This window comes from Rhinopithecus roxellana, chromosome 12 (genome assembly GCF_007565055.1).
Source record: "Rhinopithecus roxellana isolate Shanxi Qingling chromosome 12, ASM756505v1, whole genome shotgun sequence".
Classification (NCBI taxonomy): domain Eukaryota; kingdom Metazoa; phylum Chordata; class Mammalia; order Primates; family Cercopithecidae; genus Rhinopithecus; species Rhinopithecus roxellana.
In genome coordinates this window covers 66,652,120-66,678,256 of record NC_044560.1, presented here as the reverse complement: position 1 = coordinate 66,678,256, position 26,137 = coordinate 66,652,120, and the positions used below count along the sequence as shown (strand labels likewise).

At 38.6% G+C, this 26,137-nt stretch overlaps 1 protein-coding gene across 6 annotated transcripts in view; it reads left to right on the top strand.

Annotated features, from left to right (window-relative positions):
• The first annotated feature begins 216 nt into the window (after positions 1-216).
• SSX2IP (SSX family member 2 interacting protein) overlaps positions 217-26,137 on the top strand; it is a 47,828-nt gene continuing 21,907 nt past the window's right edge. For 2 of the 6 annotated variants that reach the window (XM_010382544.2, XM_030913167.1), the window contains exons 1-5: positions 547-698; positions 19,837-19,968; positions 20,324-20,493; positions 21,253-21,465; positions 24,900-25,010. In XM_010382544.2, the coding sequence (XP_010380846.1) occupies positions 19,926-19,968; positions 20,324-20,493; positions 21,253-21,465; positions 24,900-25,010 (537 nt within the window). In that variant the 5' untranslated portion in view covers positions 547-698; positions 19,837-19,925. Of the gene's footprint in view, positions 272-309; positions 699-10,497; positions 10,548-19,836; positions 19,969-20,323; positions 20,494-21,252; positions 21,466-24,899; positions 25,011-26,137 lie in introns of those variants that run through there. The other 4 variants (XM_030913168.1, XM_010382543.2, XM_030913169.1 and 1 more) reach the window with 4 other exon arrangements.

The window sequence follows — 26,137 nt, the reverse complement described above, 5'->3', positions numbered from 1 at the left end:
GCTCTAAAGTAGCCACGACCCCTGTCCCCGCAGAGCCCCGGCCCCGGACGCTGCAGGCGTCAGGAGGGGGCGGGGAGTAGGGAACGGCCGGGTGAATCACAGGGCGTAACAGGTGCCGCAGCCGCAGCTGCGCCCGCAGCGCGCGCGGACTCCAGGGATAAAGTCTTCTTTTTCTCCGGGTTTTTTGGAGGTGAGGAGGACACTCCCGAGGCCCCCACCCGACCAATGCAGGCCGCGGTTGTTCATCGCCTAGCAACTGGCGGAGCCAATGGTAGGCGGCGGGTCCTGCGGCGCCGGCGCGCGGGGGCGGGGTGGGAACCTCGGGAACCTGCGGAGGCCGGGAGGCGGCTGCAAGGGGCGGGGAAGGCGGGAGCCCGAGGCGGAGGAGGGGCCGCCGGCGGGAGGCGCTGCTGGCCCTCGGGGCTGCGGGAGCCGGGCTAGGAGGCCGAGCGGTGACTCCCCGCCGCTCCCGGGGGCCGTGACGGTGAGCGGCCGTGCCTCGCGGCGGGGATTGTGACGCGCCCCGCCAGGGAGGGGCGGGCGGGGGTGGGCGCCGGCCAGGGGCGGGCGCCCGAGGTGAGAGCCTGCACCTGGCTCAGCGCCCTGCAGCTCGGCGCGAGGCTCCGCGCGGCTGTTGGGGCCGTTGCAGGGTGCGGGCGAGCGTCGACCCTGGCCGCTCCTGGAGGAAGTGGTGGGAGGTAGGTGCTGGACCCGGGACTACTCTCGCTGGCGTTCGCGGAGCTGCGCCCGCGGAGTGCTCTGACCCGGGGAGCCCCAAACCCTGCCTGGGATGGAGCGAGGGTGGCGCCCGGCGTGGGGGTACGAGCAGCGCGGAGACGTCGGGGAGGAGGGGATGGCCGATTTGGGGCTGCAGAGTCTCAGCAGCGGCCGTGGAGCATGCGGGGTTTGGCGATTTGCTAGTGCAGCCGCAAGAGGCAGTCTTCAGAACTAGTTGTTGGGTGGCCGGTGGCCGATGCAGTGGAGGAGAACCCCGATAGTGGTCCAGTAAAAAGTCGAGGGGAAGAATTTACATCATCCAAGAAGCAGGCATGTGTGAAAATACTTTAGTTTAGAATTTTATCATGAAAATACTTTGGTTTAGAATTTTGTAGTTAACGACAGTAAACTGAATTGTGAGCTCCCGGCACATTTTTTGAGCCTATGTTATATGTTAATTGCCCAGTTAGGCAAATCGCTTGGGCCCAGGACATAGAATGTACTAAATAATTTGCTGTCTGCACGTATAATAAGGGAATCTTTAGATTATTTCCCAGTTTCAGGACCTATCGTTGTAAATGCCAAACTGCCATTTCTAGCAACGCTGATAAAGTTCTTGAATCTGAGAGAATTGAGATTTCTGTTTTCTGGTCGCTGTGATAGGTTGATGATTAGAAAAGAGGGTGATTTAGAAGTGTAAGGGTGGAGGCTTCTTAAACTTCCTGGGCTCCCTAACAATTCAGATTAGAGTCAAGGTGTAGAGTTGGCTGTGGGTGATGGATGTCATGGAGGCTTTCATGGTTCATGGGGGTTTGGCTTACTGTGGGGTAGAAGAAAATTCTGGTAGTCCTACAGTTTGATCCTGAACTAGACAGGTTGGTATGAGTTCACTCATTTAAGAGACTGAATAAAATTTGTAAAGAATTAGAAATTTGGAGAGAAAAATGCCTTTAAAGTTTACGTCAAGCTATCTTGAAATTTAGAAGTTAGAGGTAGATTTATGAATTTGGATCCAGTCGGCAAAACTTGATCCATCAAATCTCTTTTCCTAAAACTGTCAACCTACAGGCGTAGGAAGCTTAGGTTATTCATTCACACTAAACAAGTAAGGAACGCTAATAGCTAATTTAACACTGTTTTGCCTGCTGTCAGTGAAAGTTTCTCAAACAAAACGGTTCTTTGAGAAGAGGGTTAGGAACTGATAGTTAAAACGAAAGCTCTTTTAGTGACTGGCTGAGCCTCTTAGACCAAGTCATTTTGTACCCTTCCTTCCCTTCTCGTTCCCCAGCTGTACAGGGAAGATAATAAAGCTCATGGATTACGTAACATGGGTGAGACAGCTTGAAGATAACTGTGAAGACTTAGTTATTCTAGGATGAAATGTGGAGATCTCCTCATAACACATTGTGCCTTGTGACAAGACTTGTTAAAGCACATTATGTTCTAAACATAATGAGGCAGATATATGAGAAAGCTAAATGTTATGCTGAAACTGTTTGCTAAAGACCTCAAGTCTGGCACAATGTCCGATTATATACTTGGGATCTCCTAATACTTGACAGTCTGCTCTTTGGCCAAAGCAGGCCGTGACACCGGTTTCATAAAGTAGGCGTTTGAGTGCCTTCTGTGTAATATGCACCTAGAGAAATTAGATGCATGAAAAGACACCGCCCCAAAATTGTGTGATTTTAATTCATTTCACATGCTTAAGTTGGATCGATTTCAAAGGTTTTAAAGTTTTTTTTTCCATGTCTTTTACAATAGCTGTGAACATGCCTTATTGGTTTCACCATTTGCTCATGACACAAAGAGGTTTTGATACGATGTGGGTTTGTTTTGTGGCTTTGGTAATGGCGATATGGTTAGCTAGTAGTGAAGGTACAAGTTACCTTGAATTCATGAGTTTATGGGATGAGATAGAATAGAGAAACGCACCATTCATTATTAGTAATGTAAAACATCCTAGAATTGTGCCTTTTGATTGTGGGCCAATGTTATATGTAGAACCAGCAGATTTACTGAATTACGGTTTAATAATTCTTTCAATAAACATTCGTTGAACGCTTAGTTAGTTGCTACTTGCCTGACCTGAGGTTAAAAAGATGAGTGTTGCCTTGAGGAATTTGTATTTTGGAAATTATCAGCATAGTGAGAGAGAGAGCAAAAAAACCTCACAAAAAGCAGATATAGGAAGGCTTTCAAAAAGAATGAGAATTTCAGCTGTGTCTGGCAGAGAACGTGGAGTTCATCAAGCAGCGGGTGCATTCTGCGGCAGTGTACAGTTGAGGAGTTACAGGTGGCTTGGTAGAGTTGGACCAGGGTGGGGTTGCCATATTAATAAGGCTGTAGAACAGTGCTGTGAACATTGACCAGTAGGTTACAGGGAACCTTCAGAGGGTTTTATGAAGGGGAATTATATTTGATTTTTACTTTAGAAGGATATTTCCACCAAAACCAGCATTTTGAGTGGTCCAAAATGTATTGAGCATAATCCAAATAATATCTGAAAGACAGGAGTCTCACACAGCAATTAGACTTGAGGTCTATTTTGCTGAAGCCCTCAGAAACTGTTGAAAAGCAGAAATAATTATACAACAGACCTTTCTTGAGTATATTCTACTTTTAAGACTGGAAGAATAGGGATACAAATTAAATAAGATACTTCCCCATTTTCAAGCAACCTGCATTCAGTAGGAGAAATAACACAATTATAATGCAGTACAGAATCTGGGTGTCAGACATAAAAATGTCAGATTCTAGCAATGTAGGATTCTGAGATGAGAGAAGAAAGTCTTTCAAATTAGCAAAAATAACTTTTTAAATAGAAATTAAACTACAAGCAGTTAAACATTCAGAGCAATCGTAACTACAGTTCTTGTCTTTTAACTCTTGCTTCACACATGTCCTTTTCTCATATTCTCTTGAGTCACATTTGATCTACCATACTACTAGCTATGCGATCTTGTGCCCTGGTTGTCGCATTTGTGAAGGATGATAACAATACCTACTTCGGAGGGGTGTGATTAGAAAAATAGGTTAGAACAGTGCCTGGAAAAATAGCTCATACTTATTGAGCACGTAATAGTTCTACTTGATATAAAAATGCTGTAATTGAATAAGAACTGACTTTAAAGGCAGGATTTTTTTTTTTGTCATGTTAAATCTATCCATGAGCATCTAATAAAGCCTGTACATTCAGAGAAACTAACATTCTTTTAAACTCGGATTCTTGAACAAGTGATTTTCCTTTTATCTGGTGATCATCTTTCTGAAGTCTGATTTTCATTTTTAGCCCTCAGCTTTGTCATTAAGTCACTAATCACCAAATCCAACACGTTTTTTAAATTAAAAACCTGCCCATTCTATGGCATTTGCTGCTGTGTATCACCCTTCCTCTTTAAATCTCTTCTCCCTTGGCTTTCCTGAAGTCCGTTCCCCCATCTCTTTGTATCTCTTGCGTCCAGGTCTCCTTCACTTACTCACGTTGATGTTCTTCGGAGTTCGTTCTCCTGCCCCTTTTTTCTTTGTGAATTTCATCTATCTAAACGTGCTCTGATGTCTTGTGAGTTCTAGGCCTAGAGTTTAGCCCTGTGTGAATGTCTCATGAGGGCATCTCCAAACCCAGTAAGCTGCACAAAGCTCATTATCTCCACACATTTGCCCAAACCCAGTTTTACTAACCTTACTGCTCTGTTCCCTTTATCTAAATGACACTATTATCTGTCAGGTGCCAAAGACAGGTTTTTTACATGGGAGAGTAAATGCCTTCCTTTTGTATACTTGTCACCATGTCCTGTCAGTTCAACTTCTGAATTACTTCTTACCTGTTCTTGGCTATCCTCAGTCACTGACTGAGTCAGCCATCTGGTTCCTGACCATTAATTGCCCAGTTTACTATGATATCTGTCTCAAAGGTTTTTTTTCAGATTATAAAAGTATTGTATGATTTTTGTAAAAAAAAAAAAAATAATAAAAAGCAAAAAAGTATTTAAATTATGTATAGTTCTTGGCATACAGTGAGCATTGAGAATATATTTTTGTGCCACGGTGCTAAAAAATAGAACTTATTTTGCAAGCATGAAGTTTGGAGGAGATTTGTAGAGAAATATTGTTCTAAAAGAATTGTAGGACTAAATACGATTTTAAAATCGTATATAGAGCTGAAATAGTGTCCAGTAGATACTTAAAATTCAAGGTGGGTTCCAGCCACTGCATATACTTTTCATTTGCCTGTTAGTTGTAGTCTGGTTGTGGTTTCCTGTCTGAAAGGTGTCTCCTTCGATTTGATTCTCTATTCTATAGCCAAATTTTAGGAATATCTCCCTGCATAGGATCTAGACTGTAAAAGCAAGCCATCATCATAGAAATAATCTGTAAGTACAACCCATCATTAGCCAGGTTGTTTTGTAATGAGGCGATAGGCTCAGAGAATTGATATCATTTGCTCAGCATATTTGTTGAGTGTCAGGAGGAAACCAGGCCTGTGAGGCTTTGGAATCATAAATAGCTAGTTTTTAGTTTTTCCCGGTTGAATAGCTGGATTTTATTTCTGTCTTCCAGGTTTGTAACTGTAAGTTACCTGATCTGTTGCCTCAGTTTCTTCCATCAATAAACCAGTGCTATCTTTACTCCTTCCTTGGGCTAGTGTGAGGGTTAAGTGGTGCAGCTGATGGAGCCCCATCTGGCACGTGTTAGGTGCTCTTGAATTCATCATTAGCTTCTCTCCTACCAGTTTCACATAATTGGCTAGTACAGGAGTTATTAACTTGCCATCCGTGGATCCTTTGCAAATGGATGGCTTCATAGATCCTCTGAAACTCGAGCCCAAATTGCCTGTTCTTGTACTTTTAAAGGAAGAGGGTCATTGGCTTTGGGTTTTGGGGCCCAAAACATTTTAACCCCTGAGTTGGCAGTAAGGCCAAGGACCCAGGGCTCTTGGTGCCTCCACAGTCAAACTGGGTAGAATTTAGAATTGTTTGAAATATTTGAGGAACATTATATATATGTATTTAAAGCATTTTAAAGGACTTCAGGTGTAAAGAATTAGTTTATATCCCTTGGCTCATGACGCATTTGTTTAACTGGTGCATTTATAGTTTTAATAATACAATAAGCACCACCTAACCCTCTGCATAACCCTATGGGCCCCTCCATTTCTTTTTCCTCTTTCCCTCACCTGAGGCAACTATTTACTGAATCCTATAGCCATCATTCCCTTGGTGTCTTTTAAAATTACAGTTTTATTGCATCACATAATTTAAAACTGTATATGTTACATGCCCTATTTTCTGAACATTTTTTCATTTTATAATACTGAGATTTGTATTATGTGTCACTGAAGTTTTCTGATTACTGCATAATATTCCATTTTGTGAATATGGCATAATTTATCCATTCTCTTGGTGGTATATGGGTTGTTTCCAGGGTGATACTCTTGTGCTGCTCGCTGTTGTGAAGAATGCTGCTGTTTATGTGCACACCTCCTGGCATACATAGGCAAGAGTTTCTCTTGGGTTTCACTAGGAGTGGACTTGCTGGGTTGTAGAGTATGTTAATAGGATAAATGAATATTCAGCTGATGAACTATTTGTGTTTCAGAGTTTCCCCCATCTTCCAAGGTTTAATAAGCTGCTTAGCCAGGCATTCCCTAGGCCTGTTATTCTCAACCTCCATTTAGTGCTTTAGAACACTTTTATATCATTCTTGGAACCCATTTTGTAGGACCCATAGATAAGAATTCCTTTTTGATTTTCTCTAATTGAAAGTGCATATAAATAGAATGCTAATTTATATTGAACAACATTCTATAGAACACAGCAGTGATTCTCAAACTTTGTGTCAGAATTACGTGGAGGTTCTGCTAAAACACTGATTTTTCGGTCCTTCCACTAAAGCTTCTGAACTGTAGGTCTGGAGCGGAACTTGATAATTTGCATTTTTAACAAGTTCCCAGGTGATATTGATGCTGCTGGTTCCAGGGTCATACATTGAGAACTATAACCAATGATTGAATTTGGGCTAAATCGTTGAAAAAAATGGTGAGTAGATTTATTAATTATGTTTGGTTTCTTTATTATTTCCAGTGCCTTTAGTAGATGTTATTACCATTTCATTATTTGACGAGTGAAATACCAATAAATAGTAATTTCAAAATTTGATTTGGACTTCTTAGCTGACTTTTAACCTTAAAAGTTGATAGACTTCTAAAAGGTGACTCTTTTTTTCTTTTTTCTTAATAATCTTCTACTAAGAATATGATTGCTGTTATTGCTGTGTGTACATTGGAAGAATTTGAAACTGATATACAGTTTCTAAATTGCCATGCTCTTGATTCATACCCTGAATCACCTTGCTCCTTCTCTGAGCTGTTACCAATCAAGATTAGATTGTAAGCCCTTCTAAATTGCAGCATGGCCAAAGTGTTGACTTGTCTGTCATACTAAGACAGCAGCAAACCTTACACTAATAGGTCCTTGGACTTGGACATTTGTTCAGCAATCTCGACTGGGCTCCAACCTTGAATGAGTGATGATACCTAATACCGAAATGGGGTACAAAGAATATGCTGACAAGCTTGCCAACCAAGAACTCAGTTGAGGTGGTGGGAGAGAAATTGTATTCCTGTCAGATCTGTGCTGTAATAGAGTTCATATTAAGTGTTCTAGAAGCACAAAGAGAAGGGATGGCAGTGCAGGGAAAGCCTGGCAATATATTTGCTAGATTTTTCAAAAATTTTTTTGAATTGTTACATACGGAATTTAATATTTTGTCTGCTTTTGTATAGTTCCCATTCCAGTTATTCAGTTGGCATAATTATTTGATTGTAATTTAGTTTCAGGTGAGGTGGTCAAGAAGAGAATACTTGTTCAATTTGAAAAAGCAGCTTGAGGGGAGGAAGAGCGTTAGAACAAATACCTAATGCATGTGGGGCTTAAAACCTAGATGATGGGTTGAGAGATATAGCAAACCACCATGGCACATGTATACCTATGTAACAAACCTGCACGTTCTGCACATGTATCCCAAAACTTAAAAAAAGAAAAAGCAGCTTGAATATTGTATACTTCCCCCTCTCCTATACGAAAGATAGTAGGGTGTAATGTTAAATGTGCTAGACTACCAGGGTTTGAATTTTGGCTTTGTCATGTTCTAGCTCTGTGTCCTAGGTCAAGAAAACTCCAGGCTTCAGTTTCCTTATCTGTAATGGGGGAAAGTATTTGGATCATTGTAAGACTGAATAAGTTCGTACACATAAAATGCTTAAAAGTGTTCCAAGTAAGTGCTGCATGCTTAATAAATTATTGTTATTAAAATTAGGTAGAATCTCATTTGCTAAACATTGGGTTGTAAAGACAATGTGTGCACATTGTTATAAAAATGTGAAGAAAAGGCAGGAAGTGATGGCTCATGCCTAATCCTAGCACTTTGGAGGCTGAGGTGGGCGGATCATGAGGTCAGGAATTTAAGACCGGTCTGGCCAACATGGTGAAATCCCGTCTCTACTAAAAATACAAAAATTAGCAGGTATGGTGGCAAGCGCCTGTAGTCCCAGCTACTCAAGAGGTTGAGGCAGGAGAATAGCTTGAACCCAGGAGGCAGAGGTTGCAGTGAGCCAGATCACACCACCGCACTCCAGCCTGGGCGACAGAGCGAGACTCCGTCTCAAAAAAAAAAAAAAAAAAAAAACAAAAGGTGAAGAAAAAATAATTTTGATATAAATAGCTGTACTCAATTCCATATGGGGTCCCATGAGAAATGTAAAAATCAAAAGAATAGAACTGGAAATTCTTTAAAGGTCATCTAGTTTGACTTCATAATTTTACAGATATGGAAACTGAAACTCAAAGAAATTATGACCAGTTCAAGGTTGCTCTGTACATAATAGAAATGTTGCTGAGAACCGTGGCCTCTGATGCTGCTCAGTCCAGTGCTCTCTCAGTACCCTGTACAGCTTCCCTGAAGTGACAGCACCCTGGAAAACTAACAGTTTAATTGGCAGCCAACTCCAAAACAGATGAAAACATTAGCAATAAAAAGTCAGTGTGTAATGGAATATCAGATGGTATACATAGATTAAGTCCCTACTGTGTTTAACTTTGTGAGCTGCTCTCTTGAAGCGGAAATGCACCTTCTGAGTTACATTCATCGAAGGTTGAAAGATTAAGAGCATTTGTTTTTGAAGAGAGTGTTAATAGTTAAAATTTTCCCTCTTTCCTCCTACCAAGTGGATTGTTCATTAAGCCAGGGGGAGAGTCCACTTTTGCCGGGTCTGCCAGTACTCCAAGGGCTTTGCCCTTGACGATAGTTGGGGGAAAGTCTGGCCTCTGCATTTCTGTTTCCTGTCTTCCCAATGGGCCGGGTTCCCACAGACGTTCCCACAGAAGTAAAGACTGCATTACCCTTGCTCATGGGTATGTGTGCATATGTGGAACAGGTGCTAGAAGTGTACTTGATTGGTGGGATTTGTCTTAGTTGAGATTTCTCCTCAAGGGCAGGGATTGAGCTAAGAGTACTTTCACACATTATCTCATTTAATTGTGCTTGAATACCCTGCCGCTAAAAATTTTACAGAATAATACATGCTCCTAAAACATTCAGGCTATATAAAGATACACTGTGGAAGAGGTGAAAGCCCTGGTCTTCCACCCCTCCCTATGCCCAATCATTCCATCCCCAGGAGTGTCATTTGTAACAGTTTGTAACTTTTCCAGAACTTTCCCCTAAATATATATAGGTAGTTTGATTTAACAAAAAATGGTGATCATACTGTTCTAATTAACCTGTAACTTCTTTTTTTGTGCTATACATGCAGATTTGCTTTAATCTGTAATAATCCCAGAATAGACTGGCTGTACCATATGTGTTGGTTTTTAACGGTTTGTCCATATTGTCTCTAGGTTTTGCCATTTCAAATAATACTGCAATTCAATAATGTCCTCAATATGTATTATGCTTGCTCTCTTATATGCCTAGAGTAGAATTGATTAGTGGGAAGATTTACACATTTCAAATATTTGTTAATTGTTGGAATTGCCCTCTAAAACGGCAAACTACTGATCTCTGGTAAAGAGCTATTTCCCTTACATAATTGTCTTAAAAAACTCTAGGACTTCTGTATAATTTTCTAACCAGTTTTTGCCTAACAGGGCTGCTTGCCGTTTTATTTTATGAATTTTTTATCACTCATGCCATTCTACCATTAGTTTTGGCGTTTGAGAATGGTGCCATTTATCCCCGTTTCCTCTGCTTATCATCACCGTAATTGCCTTTTAAAAACATAGATTTTTTTTCTTTGTATGAAAAACACATTCATTTATAGAAAATTTGGAAGACAGTAAAGTAAAAATTACATTTTTGTGCATGAAAGTACATAAAGAAAGGAATGAAAGTCCTGCCCTTGCCTTTTCCTTATTTTTTAAGTTGGTTTTTCCTTGCAATTTTTTCTGTCCTTATAAAAACTTTATAGAGCAGAATTTATACCTGTACATATCTACTGACACTTGTTTTGTTTTTTTTCTAACGACTAAATAAGCTCATGTTAGATATGGTTTTGTAACTTTTTTACATTACTTAACAAAATATCATGGAAGCCTTTCCAAGAGTAAAATAGCTAATAATAGCTAGCATTTATTGAACACTTACTGTATACCCACGACCTTTTTTTAAGCCCTCTACATGCATAAGCTTATTTAGTAAAATTATTAAAGAAATTTGATAAATAAATTTACTATGTAACCACATAATTTTTTGAGCTAAACTGCTTTTACTCTCCTTTTGCAGATGAGGAAAGTGAGGCCCAGAGAAGATTTATGTTCAGGACCACTTAGTCTGTAAGTGTAGAAGCCAGAGTTTGGAACCAGATGGTCTGACTTTGGATTTTAACTCTTTTACTCTACTGTTTCTCATACTACAGCAGTGATCAGTTCAAAGATACATAAGGAATTTAAAGAACAGCATGTAGCTCCCTGCTTTCTAAGCTGAGGATAGCTGTCTAATGGCAGATTTTGGCCAGGAGCTTCATTGAGATTATATCCCTCAACCCAGAGATACACATGAATTATTGTACCATAATTTGTGTGTTCACACTATTTTATGCAGTCTGAGCCCAATTGGGAGATAGATTGAGTTCTCTCTTTACTGGTTCTTAAAGGAGTGGTGGTAGGAGATGCTGCTTCTTGAGCCCGTCACCCACTGAAGCAACAATATGTGATGGTTAAGAGAATGGGCTCTGCAGTCCAATGTGGGGTTGGGGGTTGGAATCCTGCCTCTGCCACTTGCTAGCTCTGTGACCTTGGGCAAATTACCTAACCTCTCTGCCACAATTTCCTTATCTGTAAAAGGGAAAAAATAACGAAGTTGTTGTGAGGATTGACTTAATTATATATGTAAAGCATTTAGAATAGCTCCTGGCACATGTGTTACTAAACCAGTATCCTGTGTCCTAGTTGTAGTGTACTTAGTTTTCCACCTCTTACTCCGTTAAATACCCACAACCTTAACAAGTAGATTATCATCACCCTGTTTTAACAGGTGAGGAAACCGTCTTGGAGAGAGAGTCTTAGAAATAAGTGTTTTTGTCAAGATATGACCCAGTCTGTTGACCCAGGGCTCTGAGGCTTGCATTGTTTGCACTGTACTTTGCAACTATAAATCCTCTATTGGCCACAAAACATCAGGAAGGCACATTATTAATATCAATTTTTGAGTTCGTACCATTCATGTATATTTAAATTTATGAGGAAGAGTGTTTTTCTATGGAAAATATGAAATTACACCACTTAGAAGAAATAATTTACATTTTAAATTTGTAAAGAGTAGATTTTCTGAGAGGTTGGACTTAATGTGTTTCTGTACTGATGTGCGCATCTGAACAATTTTAAGGTGCAGAGATATTTCTAATGGAATTCAAAGCTACAGTCTCCTTTATAACAAAATCATAGTTGAAAGTGATATTACAGTTTTAAATAATTGTAATATGTCTAGTTTTTAAGAGTCAATACTGATAACTAAATTCTTAAATTTTAGGACTGAATTTGTAAGATAGGACTAATGTTACAAGACTTAGTTTTATCTTCTTAACCCAACAGTCTGGTAACTCTAACATTGTGAGATTTTAGCAAAGACTTTAGTTAGCTCTATTTGTGAAAAATTCTGTGCAATACTTAGAAGCCCAGGTGGTGTTAAGTTACCATGTCCCTGTGTAATGGAAAGCTATTATTTTCTGTTAACTGCAGTTGTTTTGGAATTCAGAGTAGGTAGGCCTTTAGCACCTTCTCAAGTTTGAATTTCAAGTGAGTTTGAAAAGAACACTTAAAGTAGTGTACTTTGTGAGGGAAATCTTGTAATCAGGATACGGTGTTTCTGCGGAGCTCTCTTTCAGTTTGTAGCTGCAGAGATTTGGGGGTGAAGAGGAAAAGACAAATGGGAATTGAGAGTAATTCTTTTCTCTAAAGGATTGACTCTTCTTTTGCTACTTTTCCATTGCTCTGTTCCTTTATCCACTTCTGCCTGCCGGAATGAACATGTTAATTTGTTATCAGTTTTTGAATACTCATTGATTATGCCATCCTTTAAGTTTAGTTGGAGGGAGTACAGAAATGTAAAATGTGTGGTACTGGAAAGTGTGGCTGGGAAAGATGAAACAAACCGAGTATGTGGAGGGCTTAGAGATTGAGCTTGGTGGGCTGGAGTAGTTGGAGAAGGTTATGTGATGGGGGCGGTGGTGTTTTGTAAAAGCATTAGTTTTGAGATAGGTGTGAGAAGAAAGCACCGGTGGAGGCACAGAGGCTGAGTGAGTGTGCCATATGTGGGACTCAGTTCATATTGTGAACATTTCCTGAGCACCTGCTGTGTTTCAGGTACTGTTGGCTACAAAGACGCATACGTTCCCTGCCCTATAGAAGTTCATAAACTAGTGGGGAAGGCATCTAACCGTAATAGTATGGAATGATTAATTGTAATACTGGTTGATATCATTGTTAAAAACCTGAGCAGCAGCATTTGTAGTGGATGGCATCATTTTTAGTTATGTTTCAGTCAATTATGGTGTAAGTTTTAGAAGGGACTCAGAAATTTCTCAATAAATTTATATATATTTAACATACATACTTAAAAACTTGTATGAGTTAACTATTGCTTCATAACAAATTACTCTGAAATTTAGCAGCTTAAACAGCCAGCTTACAATAGATGAGTCAGGAATCTGAGCACAGCTTAGCTGGGTGCTCTGGCTCAGGGTGTCTCACTAGGCTGTCAAGGTGTTGGACAGGGCTGCAGTCATCGCAAGGTTTGACTGAGGTAAAATCTAGTTCTAAACTCACCTATATGGCTCTCGGCAGGCCTCAGGTCCTGTCGACCTCAGACATCAGTTCCTTGCTACACAGACCTCTCATAGAGTTGCTTACAATGTGATGGCTTATTTTCCCTAGGAAGAGGTATCTAAGAGGGCAAGGAAGAAAAAACAACCTCAGATGGAAGCCACAGCCTTTTTATAACCTAATTTTGGAAGTGAAATCCCTTCACTTCTGCTATATTCTGTTTGTTGGAAGCTAGTTAGTAAATCTAGCCCATACTCAAGGAACAGAATAACCCAAGGGCGTGTCCATCAGGAGGCAGAAATAACCGAGAGCCGTCTTAGAGACTGCTTACCCAAAGTTCTACAAGGTATTGTTGTGTATTGAGAACCTCTTCATCTTTGGGTTAGAAGGAAAAAGATAGCTAGCCAAGGAACTTTTCTGATGGAAAAAACAGGTGTGATTAACCAGAACCACAAGATATTTTTGCTAAAGGTGTGTAAAGTTAGTTTCAATGTTGTGTTAATATTTACTCTACAATAGAGAAGTACAAACAAGAACAAAGCTATTGTTTTGTGGCCAAGCAGAGACCAATTTTACAGTTGTGCCTCAATTTAAGTAGTATATAAGTTCCAGTGAGAACTGTGTGCTCTGAATGAACTCATTTAAAGTGGATTATAAGAACACAGTCTTCTAAAGAAACAGTGGAAATCATTTTGATTATATTCTATTTTCAGTTGGATGTGCATGCATGATAGAGATTTATGTGTACAAAGTTGAAAGGTTGAATAGCGATAGAATGAAAAGAGCACAGAGTTGACCGGGCGTGGCGGCTCACGCCTATGATCCCAGCACATTGGAAGGCCGAGGCGGGCAGATGACTTGAAGTCAGTAGTTTGAGACCAGCCTGGCCAACATGGTGAAACCCCATCTCTACTAAAAATACAAAAATTAGCTAGGCACCCACCTGTAATCCCAGCTACTCAGAAGGCTGAGGCAGGAGAATCGCTTGACTCTGGGAGGCAGAGGTAGAAGTGAGCTGAGATTGCGCCTCTGTACTCCAGCGTGGGTGACAGAGCAAGACTCTGTTTCAATAAAAAAAGGAAAAGACCACAGAGTTTTGAAATCAGATTTGTTTCCTGGCTTCACAACCAATAAGAAATGCGACCTTGGGCCAACCTGGTGATCTCTCTGAGCCCTAGTTCCTATCTGTATAACAGAAAGCAAAAGAGAAAACATTTGGACATGAAGAATGATAGATTTAAGCTCTGCGTGATTTTAGCCAGAAAAGACCAGAGTTCCCTTATTTCATACCTAAAGTATATGGCATTGGTACTTTGCAACCCATAGCGACATATAGGGAAGACAGAGTACTTAAAAAGTACTTACTACTTCAAAAGTAGTAAGGTAACACTTTTACCAAAATTATTGTAAGATTTTCTATTACAGTATAAAGACATTGATTGGAATCTATGTTGAGAAGTACTTTGAACAGGAAGTTTATTAGATGGCTATATACATGTTTCCTACCACTAATGAACAAAACTACATCTCCTATTTATGGATTACTTTATACATTTTTCTTGCTTTGATGTATTTCAAGATTGTTCCGTGACAATCTTAAATGAATGAAATGCCTTTTACAAGATACTTAAATTCTTTAATCTTCAAGTTTTGCTCATAAAATTCACTCATGAATTTGATCCATCTTGGAATTTGGGTAGCTGTATCTGAGATAGGTCTCAATTTAGAAGGTTTATTTTGCCAAGGTTAAGGACACATCTGTGACACAGCCTCAGAAGGACCTGACGACATATGCAAGGTGGTTGGGCATAGCTTGGTTTTATACATTTTAGGGAGACATGAGACATCTGTCAGTATATGTAAGATGTAATTCATTGGTTGGTTCAGTCTGGAAAGGCGGGACAACTTGAAGTGGAAGGGAAAAGGGGGCGGGGGCTTCTAGGACACAGGTAGATGAGATGAAAGATTGCTTTCTTTTGGGTCTTTGATCGGCCTTTCACTGAGTACACAATTTGCATGTGAGAGGGAAGTAGAGGAATAGCCACTTATGCCTTAGTCTGATTCATTGAATCTGCATTTTTATGTAAATAATAGGGCATAGGAATCTATCAGATGTGCATTTGTCTCAGGTAAGCAGAGGGAAAACTTTGAGTTCTGTCCTTTGTCCCGCACCTTGGAAAATAAGCTATCAATTTACACTGCAAGACTGAAATCCAACAGAACTGTTTTAGGGTGGCCTGAGGCCCACAAGGAACTTTGGACAAATGTAGCTTTTTAATCTTTGTAGCTATTTTATTGAGGAATAAAATGGGAGGCAGGTTTGCCTGATGCCGTTCCCAGCTTGACTTTTCCCTTTGGCTTAGTGATTTTGGGGTCCCAAGACGTATTTTCCTTTCATATACTCTAACAAATCATATTAATAGAATTTCAGGTTACAGGTTACTTGAACTAAAACATGGATCACTACTTACTTTTTTCTCCTAAAGTAACTATGGTAACAGTGCTGGAATAACTAAGTTTGTTCTTACTCCAATTCTGAGGAATAATCATGTCCACTAGATAATGGCTTACTATTATTTGATTAATCTATATTATGAATGTGCGTTCCTGCACTGACTTTGTAATGGAGTCATTCTTGGTTGCATTTGACACTTTCAAATTGAAATGGGCTTGTGATGGTATTATGTTTATGCAAAACAGATACAGTTCTGTTACCTTTTTTTTCCTTTTGAAATTAACATTGACTTAATTTAACATCTTCATAAAAAATGCTTTGTTGGCCGGGCGCGGTGGCTCAAGCCTGTAATCCCAGCACTTTGGGAGGCCGAGGCGGGCGGATCACGAGGTCAGGAGATCGAGACCATCCTGGCTAACATGGTGAAACCCCGTCTCTACTAAAAAAATACAAAAAACTAGCCGGGCGAGGTGGCGGGCGCTTGTAGTCCCAGCTACTCGGGAGGCTGAGGCAGGAGAATGGCGTAAACCTGGGAGGCGGAGCTTGCAGTGAGCTGAGATCCGGCCACTGCACTCCACCCTGGGCGACAGAGCGAGACTCCGTCTCGAAAAAAAAAAAAAAAAAAAAAAAAATGCTTTGCAACCTTCAGCAATGCAGTTTTGGCTGTATTTGAGCTGAAATACAATAATATGCTTAAATTTACTGCTTAGTTTTAGGGTGTGTATTGATAAAGAGTCGTAAGTCCCCTTTCTTGGAAAAACTGGTCGGGTAACTTTTCTTTTATCACAAGTCTCCTAGCATGTAATTGTTACATCATTGAACAGAAGAGGATTCATGGAAACTTTTAGATTGTGTGAAATCATATACTGTTAGTTAAGTTTTTTGTTTCATAGGACTTCAAAATGGGGTTTTGGTTTTCGTTGTAAACATTTTACAAAGTTTGTATCAGTAGGGCAGGGAACAATTCACTGTCTAGCCTGTAGGCACAGGAGAGCTAAATTCACAGAGGAAGGGTAACTGACTTAATTTACGATTTTAAAGAATGGGTATATAATAGACACATTTTGGTATTCTTTCTGTATGAGGAGAAAAGACACTTAAAGCACTATTGTCTTACAGATACCTTAACAAGAACACAAAGAAATTGGAAAGATGCCTATTACTGTTTTCTTCTGACCTTGTTTCTTCCCCCAACCAGTTGATTATGAAATTAGCTCACTGTGTACTGTGTCTTTATAAAGATATCTGTCTCTAGATCATTTAATAATTTGTGTTCAACCTTTATTAGGAGCAGTGGTGCATTTTGTTACAGGTTTTAGAAGCCTGTCATTTATATCAAATAGCCCTGTGTCTAGATGATGATGATGATGATGAAGATGAAGATGATGAATATTAGCTTATGTGTGTCTTCTGTGCCAAGCAGTGTGCTAAATGACTTTTCTCTTGGGAAACTTAGGAGGTATTCTTCATTGTTACGGTAATTTACCTGTGAAGAAACTATGGCTCAGAGAGGTTAAGGAATTTACCCAAAGCTGAGTTATATTAGAGTAGAAGGGTTTATTATTTCTTGGATTCTGTTTTACTTATAGTGATTATCTCAGAAAGCCAAAAGTAAAATCAGCGTCTTTCTTAGTTGGTACAGGCTCAGTCTTTATCCTTCTCATCCTGTTGCTAACACCCGTTTAAGGACAGTAGGAAGAACAAAATAGTTCAAGGTGCCCTTCCTTACCAAGCACATGAGTAGAAAAGTGGCAAAAGACCATTGCCAGACTGAATTACTTCCTGTATATATGTGTGTGTGTAACACCATAACATGTAATAGACACATAACATCATCTGTCTCAGTATATATTGTATGCTGCTCTACAATTTAGAAATCATCCTTGATTTCTTTTTTGCCCACATTTCAATCCATCTTTGAGTCCTGAACGTTCTGTCTCCAGAACACATCCCTAATTCATCTGCCTGTTTCTGCTTCCACTGTTAGAACTGTAGTTTAACACTGGTTGTCTTGCCTGAACTATTGTAGTAGCCCCCTGATTTCTTCCAGTTTTTACAATTGCCTACCTATAGTCTACTCACAGAGTAGCCACAGTAATCTTTCTTAAAGCATAAAAGAGAACATGTTACTTTCCTAGCTACGAGAAACACATCAATAGATTTTCATTGCAGTTTAGAGGAAATCCGACGTCCTACACTGTAGCCTTGCTTACTGTGCTTCAAATATACTGGCCTTCTCTCTGTTTTGCATCTATAACACGTTAATATCCGTCTTAAGTCTTGGTATCTGCTGTTTCCTTTACCTGGACTGCTCTGGTCATTGATTTTCTTGTGGCTGACTGTATCATTTAGGTTTCACTTCAGATGTCACTGTTTCAGTGGAGGTTCTCTCACTGATCCAGATGCTCCCTACCTTAATACTCTCTTGTATTACCATGTTTTATTTTCTTTTAGTTATCACTCTTTAAGTTGTTGCTCACTTGTTTGGTATTTATTTCTACCTCCATCAGAATATGAACTTCACTTCTTGAGAGCATATGGCCTCCCCTGTGCCTAGAAAAATGTAGTAGCACATAGTAGGAGCTCAATTAGTATTTATTGGAAGAATGTAAATTTCTTTTTTCTTTTTGAGATGGAGTCTCACTCTGTCGCCCAGGCTGGAGTGCAGTGGCACGATCTCAGCTCAGTGCAACCTCTGCCTCCCAGGTTCAAGGGGTTCCTCTGCCTCAGCCTCTTGAGTAGCTGGGATTACAGATGCCTGCCACTACACCGGCTAATTTTTGTGTTTTTAGTAGAGACGGGGGTTTCACCACGTGGGCCAGACTGGTCTCAAACTCCTAACGTCAAGTGATCCACTCGCCTCAGCCGCCCAAAGTGCTGTGATTACAGGCATGAGCCACTACAGCCGGCCTAAATTTTCATTTAACACTATATTTTGAATATTTACCACAGTCTTAAATATTCAGAACAATGGTTGTGAACTCTTGATCCACAGTCCAGATTTGGCCTAAAGACACATTTTACTTGGCTTATTACATAGTGCTGTTGTTTGAGCTATAACTTACAGTCAAGTGCACAGATCTTAAAAAGTATACAACTCGATGAACTGAACTTGTGTATACCAGTGTAACCACATCTCAGATCAAGATGTAGAAAGTCTTGGCACCCCAGAAGCCTCACTCATTTCCCTCTCTAGGCACTCCCCTTTCCCACAGGATAACTTAATACATAGAGGTTTTTTTAAAATTAGCTACTAACATTTTAAAATTGGGAGACTTCACATAAAAATCCAGAGTTCCAGTATCTCATAAAAACATCTAAGATCAACACAACTGCTTTCCCCTTGACCACAATTTATTGTAGCCAAGAAGCAGCTGTCCACAGTATTGACATGTGTTCCCCGGGTAGCATACAGTCTTCACCCTTCCTCCTCTTCCCTCTGACCTTGAAATCAATTGCCAGTTGCCACTTACAGTTTCGTTTGAATTGCTTTTCTTATGATGGAGAAATATTTGTCTCTTCCATTGTCTCTATAAAAAAGTGAAAACATAAATGGAAATAGAAAGGGTGTCTTATACTTAGTCCATACAATTTGTAGTTTTGGCTGTTTGTTTGTTAGCCATCTAATTCTACACAACAGTTACATTTAAATGCTGTATAAATATATTGTTTTTTTTTTTAGCCATTCTATGGAAACATAAGCACGTTTTTTTGATATTGTGAATAACAAATTTTAGATTAATCTTTGTACACATCATTTTATTAGGATAATTTAGAAGTAGATTTTCTGGATCAAAATATATTTTCATTTTTAAGACTTGATACATATTGTCAGCTTTCTTGGTAGTAGTATAAATTGCTATAATCTGGAGAGAGTATATGGAAGTGTTCATTTCTCTACATCTTTGCCAACACTGGGAATTGTAATTTACAAGTTTTGCCAATATAGTTGGTAAAAACAAAAAAAATGGAAATGCTGGCCAAGAAGTTTTTCATCTTCTCGTCTACATAAGTAATTGTATTTTATTTTAAAGGATATAATATGGAAATATTACTTAGTACAATACTATACCTTAGATGTATGTTGAGTCAAATCATGTACCATGTATCTTGTATATAAAGTAATATGAATACCTCAGTAGAACTTGGGAAGCCTTTAACCTTGATCCTTACATATTATTTATATTTCTGTGTATATACACACACCATGTTCTGTCTCTGTGCATGGGAATAAATATTGCAAAATCCTTCGTTTTGAAGCACATACAACTAATTCTTAAGCATTGGGTTTATATTGGCTTTCATATTTTAAATTAGATGCTATTATTCTATAATCTGCTTTTTAAGGAGATGCCTACATAGAAGAGTGACAGCAGCTGGACTAAATGTTTAACTGCTGAACTGGTTCCTCAGGTATCCTGGCTCTAGAGATTGCTATGGGAGATTGGATGACTGTTACAGATCGAGGTCTGTCTTCAGGTAACTAAGTCTAAATAATTGTAAACTAAAGCAGAAACTGTAAAGGTGAATTTTTCAATGAAAATATAAAATAATTAGAAGATGTGACTAAAGAGAGACAAGTGGTTATAAAATACTTATTTTCATGCCTGCTGAGAACACCACTTTATTTGTATCTTTTTGGAAAAAAAAGTATATAGTTTTCATAAAAAAGAGACTTTGCCCTAATTTGAAAATACCTTAAAATATGTATGTATATAGTATAATTATATCTATGTTTATGTGTATATATATAATTCAAGTCTTTAGTAATGGAGATTGTGTTAGCTTTACATAAATTTTTCTAAATTATTTATATAAGTGCCTTTTATTTCAGAAAGCAAAAGTATCTCTCAATATACCTCAGAAATAAAGATGTCTCCATCAAGTTTGTACTCACAGCAAGTGCTATGTTCTTCAATACCTTTATCAAAAAATGTGCACAGTTTTTTCAGTGCCTTCTGCACAGAGGATAATATTGAACAGAGTGTTTCATATCTTGATCAGGTAACATGTTTTTGTAAAAAACAATAGCGTAAATCATGTTATATAATAGAATGTATCAAAGTTATGAGAGAAACATTTGTCAAACACAAGTTTTTTGTTTATATAGTGAGTGCCCCTGAGACTTAGATTTTCAGACAACCTTGGTGATTATCTCATCTAGAGATAGCAAGTCTAACTTTTTTATCTGGAGCAGGCTGGCCTCCTCATTGTCCCAGGGGCTCCTCCACTGAGAGTCTAGCCATCACTTTATGGATGCAGAAACCCAAGTGCTTTGCTGCATGTCACAGATTTATAGCAGAGGCTAAAAGAGCCCCATCCTTTTAACTCTTTGTCCTTTGGGATATTGACCATTTTCTTAACTATTTCAAGATAGTTTTCTATTTTTCTCAGAAAAGATTTCTATCTGTTGATTTTTTTTTTTACTAAGTTGTCCAGTAACCAACCTTTTAAAATAATTCACATATATTTTTAATTTTTAATTGACAAAACTTATATAATTTGTCATGTACAACATGATGCTTCAGAAAACGCATTGTGAAATGGCACAGTGCACATACCTCAAATACTTACATCATTTTTTGTGGTAGAATTTACTCTCTCAGCAATTTTGGGAATATAGTACGTAGTTATTAGCTGAGGTCACCATGACATACAATAGATCTATTGAACTTATTCTTCCTATCTAACTGAAAGTTTATATCCTCTGACCTGTATCTCCTCAACTGTAACCAACTTTAAGAAAACATTTTCTCCTACCAGGAATTGACTACTTTTGGTTTTCCTTCATTATATGAAGAATCCAAAGGTAAAGAGACAAAGAGAGAGTTAAATATAGTAGCTGTTTTAAATTGTATGAATGAGCTGCTTGTGCTTCAGCGGAAGAACCTTCTAGCTCAGGAAAATGTGGAGACACAGAATTTGAAGCTGGGAAGTGATATGGACCATCTACAGAGCTGCTACTCAAAACTTAAGGTAAAAATTGTTATCTGTATTTTGATGCCATAATTATATAATTGAATACTATAAATTTTTACTGACTTTATTAAATATTTCAGGGTTTTCTTAAGCTTTAGGGTTTTCTTTTTAAACAGGTAAATAAAAGTGAACTTATAATTTGCACACATCTGCTTCCTAATACCTACAGCATATTGATGGCATTAATTTTTTGAGCTGTTTAATGACTTGCTGAATCTGTAAAAAGTTAGGAAATATTCTATGCTCTGGGAAAATAAAATAACGATTCTGTCATCCAATCTTGGTTAAGAAAGTATATGCTTCATTTAAAAGTCTTATTATAAGAGGCTGCACAAGTTAATTCCAAGAAAAATATTATTGAGGCATCTATGATGCCACATGAGCTAAGGCTCAATAGTTAAAGCAGACTAGATAACTTCTCTTAGAAGCCTTGGGTCTCTGGAAAAGACTATAGAAAAATGCTTAGTAAACTTTCTTTTCTCTTAAAAAAAAAAGGAAGTATTTTTCACAGGACCATTGAACCTACTAACTTTAAAATGTAGAATATTTGATACTGGTTTCTGTTTTGATTTCTTTCTTTTTCTTCCTTTTATGTTTTCATTTGTATTTTAAAAATGTTTATCCAGGGAGAAGGGAACAAGGTGTTCAAAATCATGGTGTGGTCGGGACTTATAGTTGTATGTTATTAAGGATGTAATATAAATCAAGTCAAATTTTTTCCTAAATATACTATTCTATATTGGGTTTTGTGATTTGTGAAAATCAAAGCCTTTGCGTTTGTATACTGTCAGATGATCAGCTTCCTTTTAGTTTTTCATCTGTTGGTCCATGCCCCTTTACTTTTCCTTATTTTTCTTTGTGTGCATCCTCCCCCACCGCACACCGTCTAAGAAAACAATCAAAAAACCCACTCAGAATCTTGAATCTTCGAGCTCTGTGAGGGAATAATAGGACCTCTCTATAGAATATTTAAAAATCCCCTAGCAGGAAATGTGCTGTGATGATGTGGCATAGAGTTGGCCTACATGGGAACACTAGAAACACTTGGGGATTGGTTTAGAGACATCTTCGCTCTTTACGAGCACCTGTGCCTACCAGTCTGTCATTGATAATGCTGTCTTATGTTGTCTTCTTGGTTCATACACAATGATGAAAGTGTGTTTTCTCGTAGTAATGTTTTTAGGCTTTCGTGCATCCTATATTCCTAAAGGGTAGAGATGATCCAGCTATGTCTCTTGGGGAAACTGTGGTAGATTGGAAAGGGTAGTTGGTGCCCCCCAGGCTTGTGAAAAGGTTATGAGTTATAGATGGTACTTTAATCCTGATCAGAGAGAACTATGGAAGGTCTTATTAAGGATTGGGCTGATCCAGAGGTTGTAACCCTTGGCCATGTGTCTTATAAGTAGCAAGTAAATCATTATGATATGTTGGTGATCTGAGGCTATTGAGCCTTTCCTTCAAGGAGTGGTCCCATTTATTAGGACTACCCAGAGCAGGGACTGTTTCTTCAGGATGTCTTCTAATATGGGATTTGACCTAGGCCAGAATCTTGTTATTTTGAGTCAACTGTGGACAGAAATGTGTATTCAATGGGGAAAGTTGCTAATCTATCTGGAAAAGTTTCTAGATCTAGCATATGATTAATTCAACTTGTTGAACAAAAATGTATTGCATATGTGCTAGGCACTGAGTTTCAAAGTTGAGTGAAGCCCCAGTCTTAGTTCATGAGGAGACTGCAGTCCAGGGAAAGGAGACATATTGAAACATAACTGTTTGCTTCATTAGTTGTCCTTGGGGTAGGAAGCAAGGGAAGGCTTCACGGAGAGGTAACACCTGATCTGAGATTGGAAGAATGAGTAGAAATTTGCTAGTGCTTGAAAATGTCATTCTAGGCAGAGTATATGACTTGTATAAATGTGTAGCAGCGTAAGAGATCACTGCACTTTAGAGGAACCACAAATACCTCTGTTGGGGCTGCGATGAGTATGTGATGGGTATGAAGAGTGGTATGAGGTAAGACTGGAGCCTTGTCTCCAGATGATATAAAAGGAATTGTACGAAAACAGTGAAGCACTGAGGAGTTGTAAACAGGAGGAAAACAATGTGTAAATATTCTGGCAGTGGGGTGGAGAAATTATAGGGGAATTGCAGACTTGAATTTGGGATGGAGTTAGGGGGCTCAGAAAGCCCTGGTGATAAGAATGCCTGTTAGCGACCCTTTGCTGAGGTTTTGGACTTGAACTAAGGTAGTGCTAATGGGGATAGTAAGTAAGATTGAGATCTGATGAACACTTAGGAAGTAGAATGGGTAGGATTTTATGAAAAATTGAATTTGGAGAATAGGAGTCATGAATTCAAGACCCCATTCAGGTCTCTGCCTTGAGTTACTGAGGATGGTGATGTAGTTCACTAAGAAAGGAAGGAGGGGTGCATGCGGATGTTCAGGGGTGACGCTGAGTTCAGGTAAAGTGTTGATCATCACGTGGAGCGAATTTCTGATTTGATGTATATGCTACGTATCACCTGGCCTAGTGCCTGTAAGTTATGTCATGCCAACTGATCTGTCCTAGCAGTAATAGTAAGTTTTACACATTCAAAAAAAGGGTGCCAAAAATTGACAACCTTAGTTATCCAGGTTATACTCCTACATTTTCTGTATCTTCTTGAGATCTGTTCTTACAGAAATTGTGCAAGTTATTATTTATGGTCGGTTATGACATAACTTGATTGGCTTTTGAATTTTATACAAATATTAGTACAATTTAAAAAATATTCCATATGGGTGGCCTCATGCAGAACTTGGCACAGTTCCTCAGGAAATGCAGTAAGTTGAAAAGGAGCATCTTGTCTCATACTAATTCTGGATTTGCTGCCATTCCTCTCTGGAAAGTACCTTCAGAGACTTTACCACCTGCAGGGAGAAGTGGTGTCACACAGAAGTCCCATTTCTGTGACTCGACGTGTTGCCACTTTGCTTGGTCGCCCATCTTTTTCTTCAGACTTAGCTCCAAATCACTTTTGCTTCTTTTTCAAAGCCAAGTACACTCTCGAAGGATGATGGCATTGCTGTATTTGAGGAGATCTTCAAAAACGTGGTATAGAAGTGTTAAAAAGTATTAAAAATAAACTTTAAAAATATTCAGGGGCAGCATCATGGAGTGATGCTCTTTCCAGGGATCCATTTTGAAGCACTTTTTAATATATGTACAAAATTTGATATGTAAATTACAATTTGATGTGTAAATTTAAATGTTACAATTTTATAGTGTACTTTGTAATAATTCCTTTAAATAAACATTTCACGTGCCACTAACATTTGATTTTGACTAATGAACAGTAGGATGTATAACTTCTTGTTACTGATCTTTTAAGGATTCAATTATTCTAAATCCTTTATTAATTTTAATCAGAATTACATGTAAATGTTTTAGGAACAACTGGAAACTTCCAGGAGGGAAATGATTGGGCTTCAGGAAAGAGATAGACAGTTACAATGTAAGAACAGGAATTTGCATCAGCTACTAAAGAATGAGAAAGATGAGGTGAGTTGTCAGTTACTGCAGATGAAGTTTAAGTGAATTTTTGTTTTCTTTGTAATATGAGATGACCATAAGAGCCACTTTACTTGAAAAAAGAAAGAACCATTTATTCATCTTTCCCCTAATTGGTACGGTAGACCTTTGTGTATAGTATTTAACTGGAAGGTCAGGAACCCTCTCCACCACAGCCCCCGCCACCAGTGGATCCATTTGGCTTAGATATTAGTTCATAGCTGGTAACAGTCAGTGTCCTGGACTGCCCTTCCTGGACTCATGTTCACTGTCACTTTTTCTTAGGCACAAGAGTGCTTTAAATGCGGATCTTTTATTCTCTGCTGTACCTGTACGTGATAGCGGAGGTGCCCCTTCTTGCATGCACTGTCTTAAATACTGACATTGTTCATCTAGTCAAGCAGTTTCTTCATTAAATGGGCACAGAAGCAGTTCACATTAAAAATCTAATTTCTGACACAAAAGATACAATTCTAATTTCTGCTTTAGTGGTTATTTAGCAGAATTCTAATTTCTACTTTAGTGGTTACTTGGACCTATAGCACTAATGCATTTCAAAATATTATTTTTTCATTTTTGTAGGAAGAAACCGTTATGTTTTTATTGCTCTAAAGTATAACCTCTGACTATTTAATAACTATAAAAATATAATAGTTTCAGTGTTTTATGTTGTTTGAACTATAATTAAAGACTTCTGAGGAGTGTATTTCTTTAAAGAGCCCTGGAGTGGTTTAGATAGATTTGTTTTACCATATTTGTTTATTTAGTAGTATATTTAGTAAGTAGGTAATTAGTATTTAAACTGTAAGGTTGCTTATACATGTTTCCTTGAGTTCACAGACAATTCTGACTAGATCTGTTGATTACATTTAAACGGTTTGAATACAGTTCATCTTTGGTAGGGATTAAGTTAATCATGTTAATCCCTAGCAGGGATTGGGAATAGCTTTATAAAAGAATAGGACATACTCTTATCAGGAGCTGCCTGAGAAACTGTAATTGATCTGAACTTTGAACAGCAGTGTCTGGCACGTAATACACACTCAGCAAATATTTGGACTGGATTATTCTGCTGTTTGGAGTTACTTTTATTTGAGAATTGTTTTTAATTAGAAAAA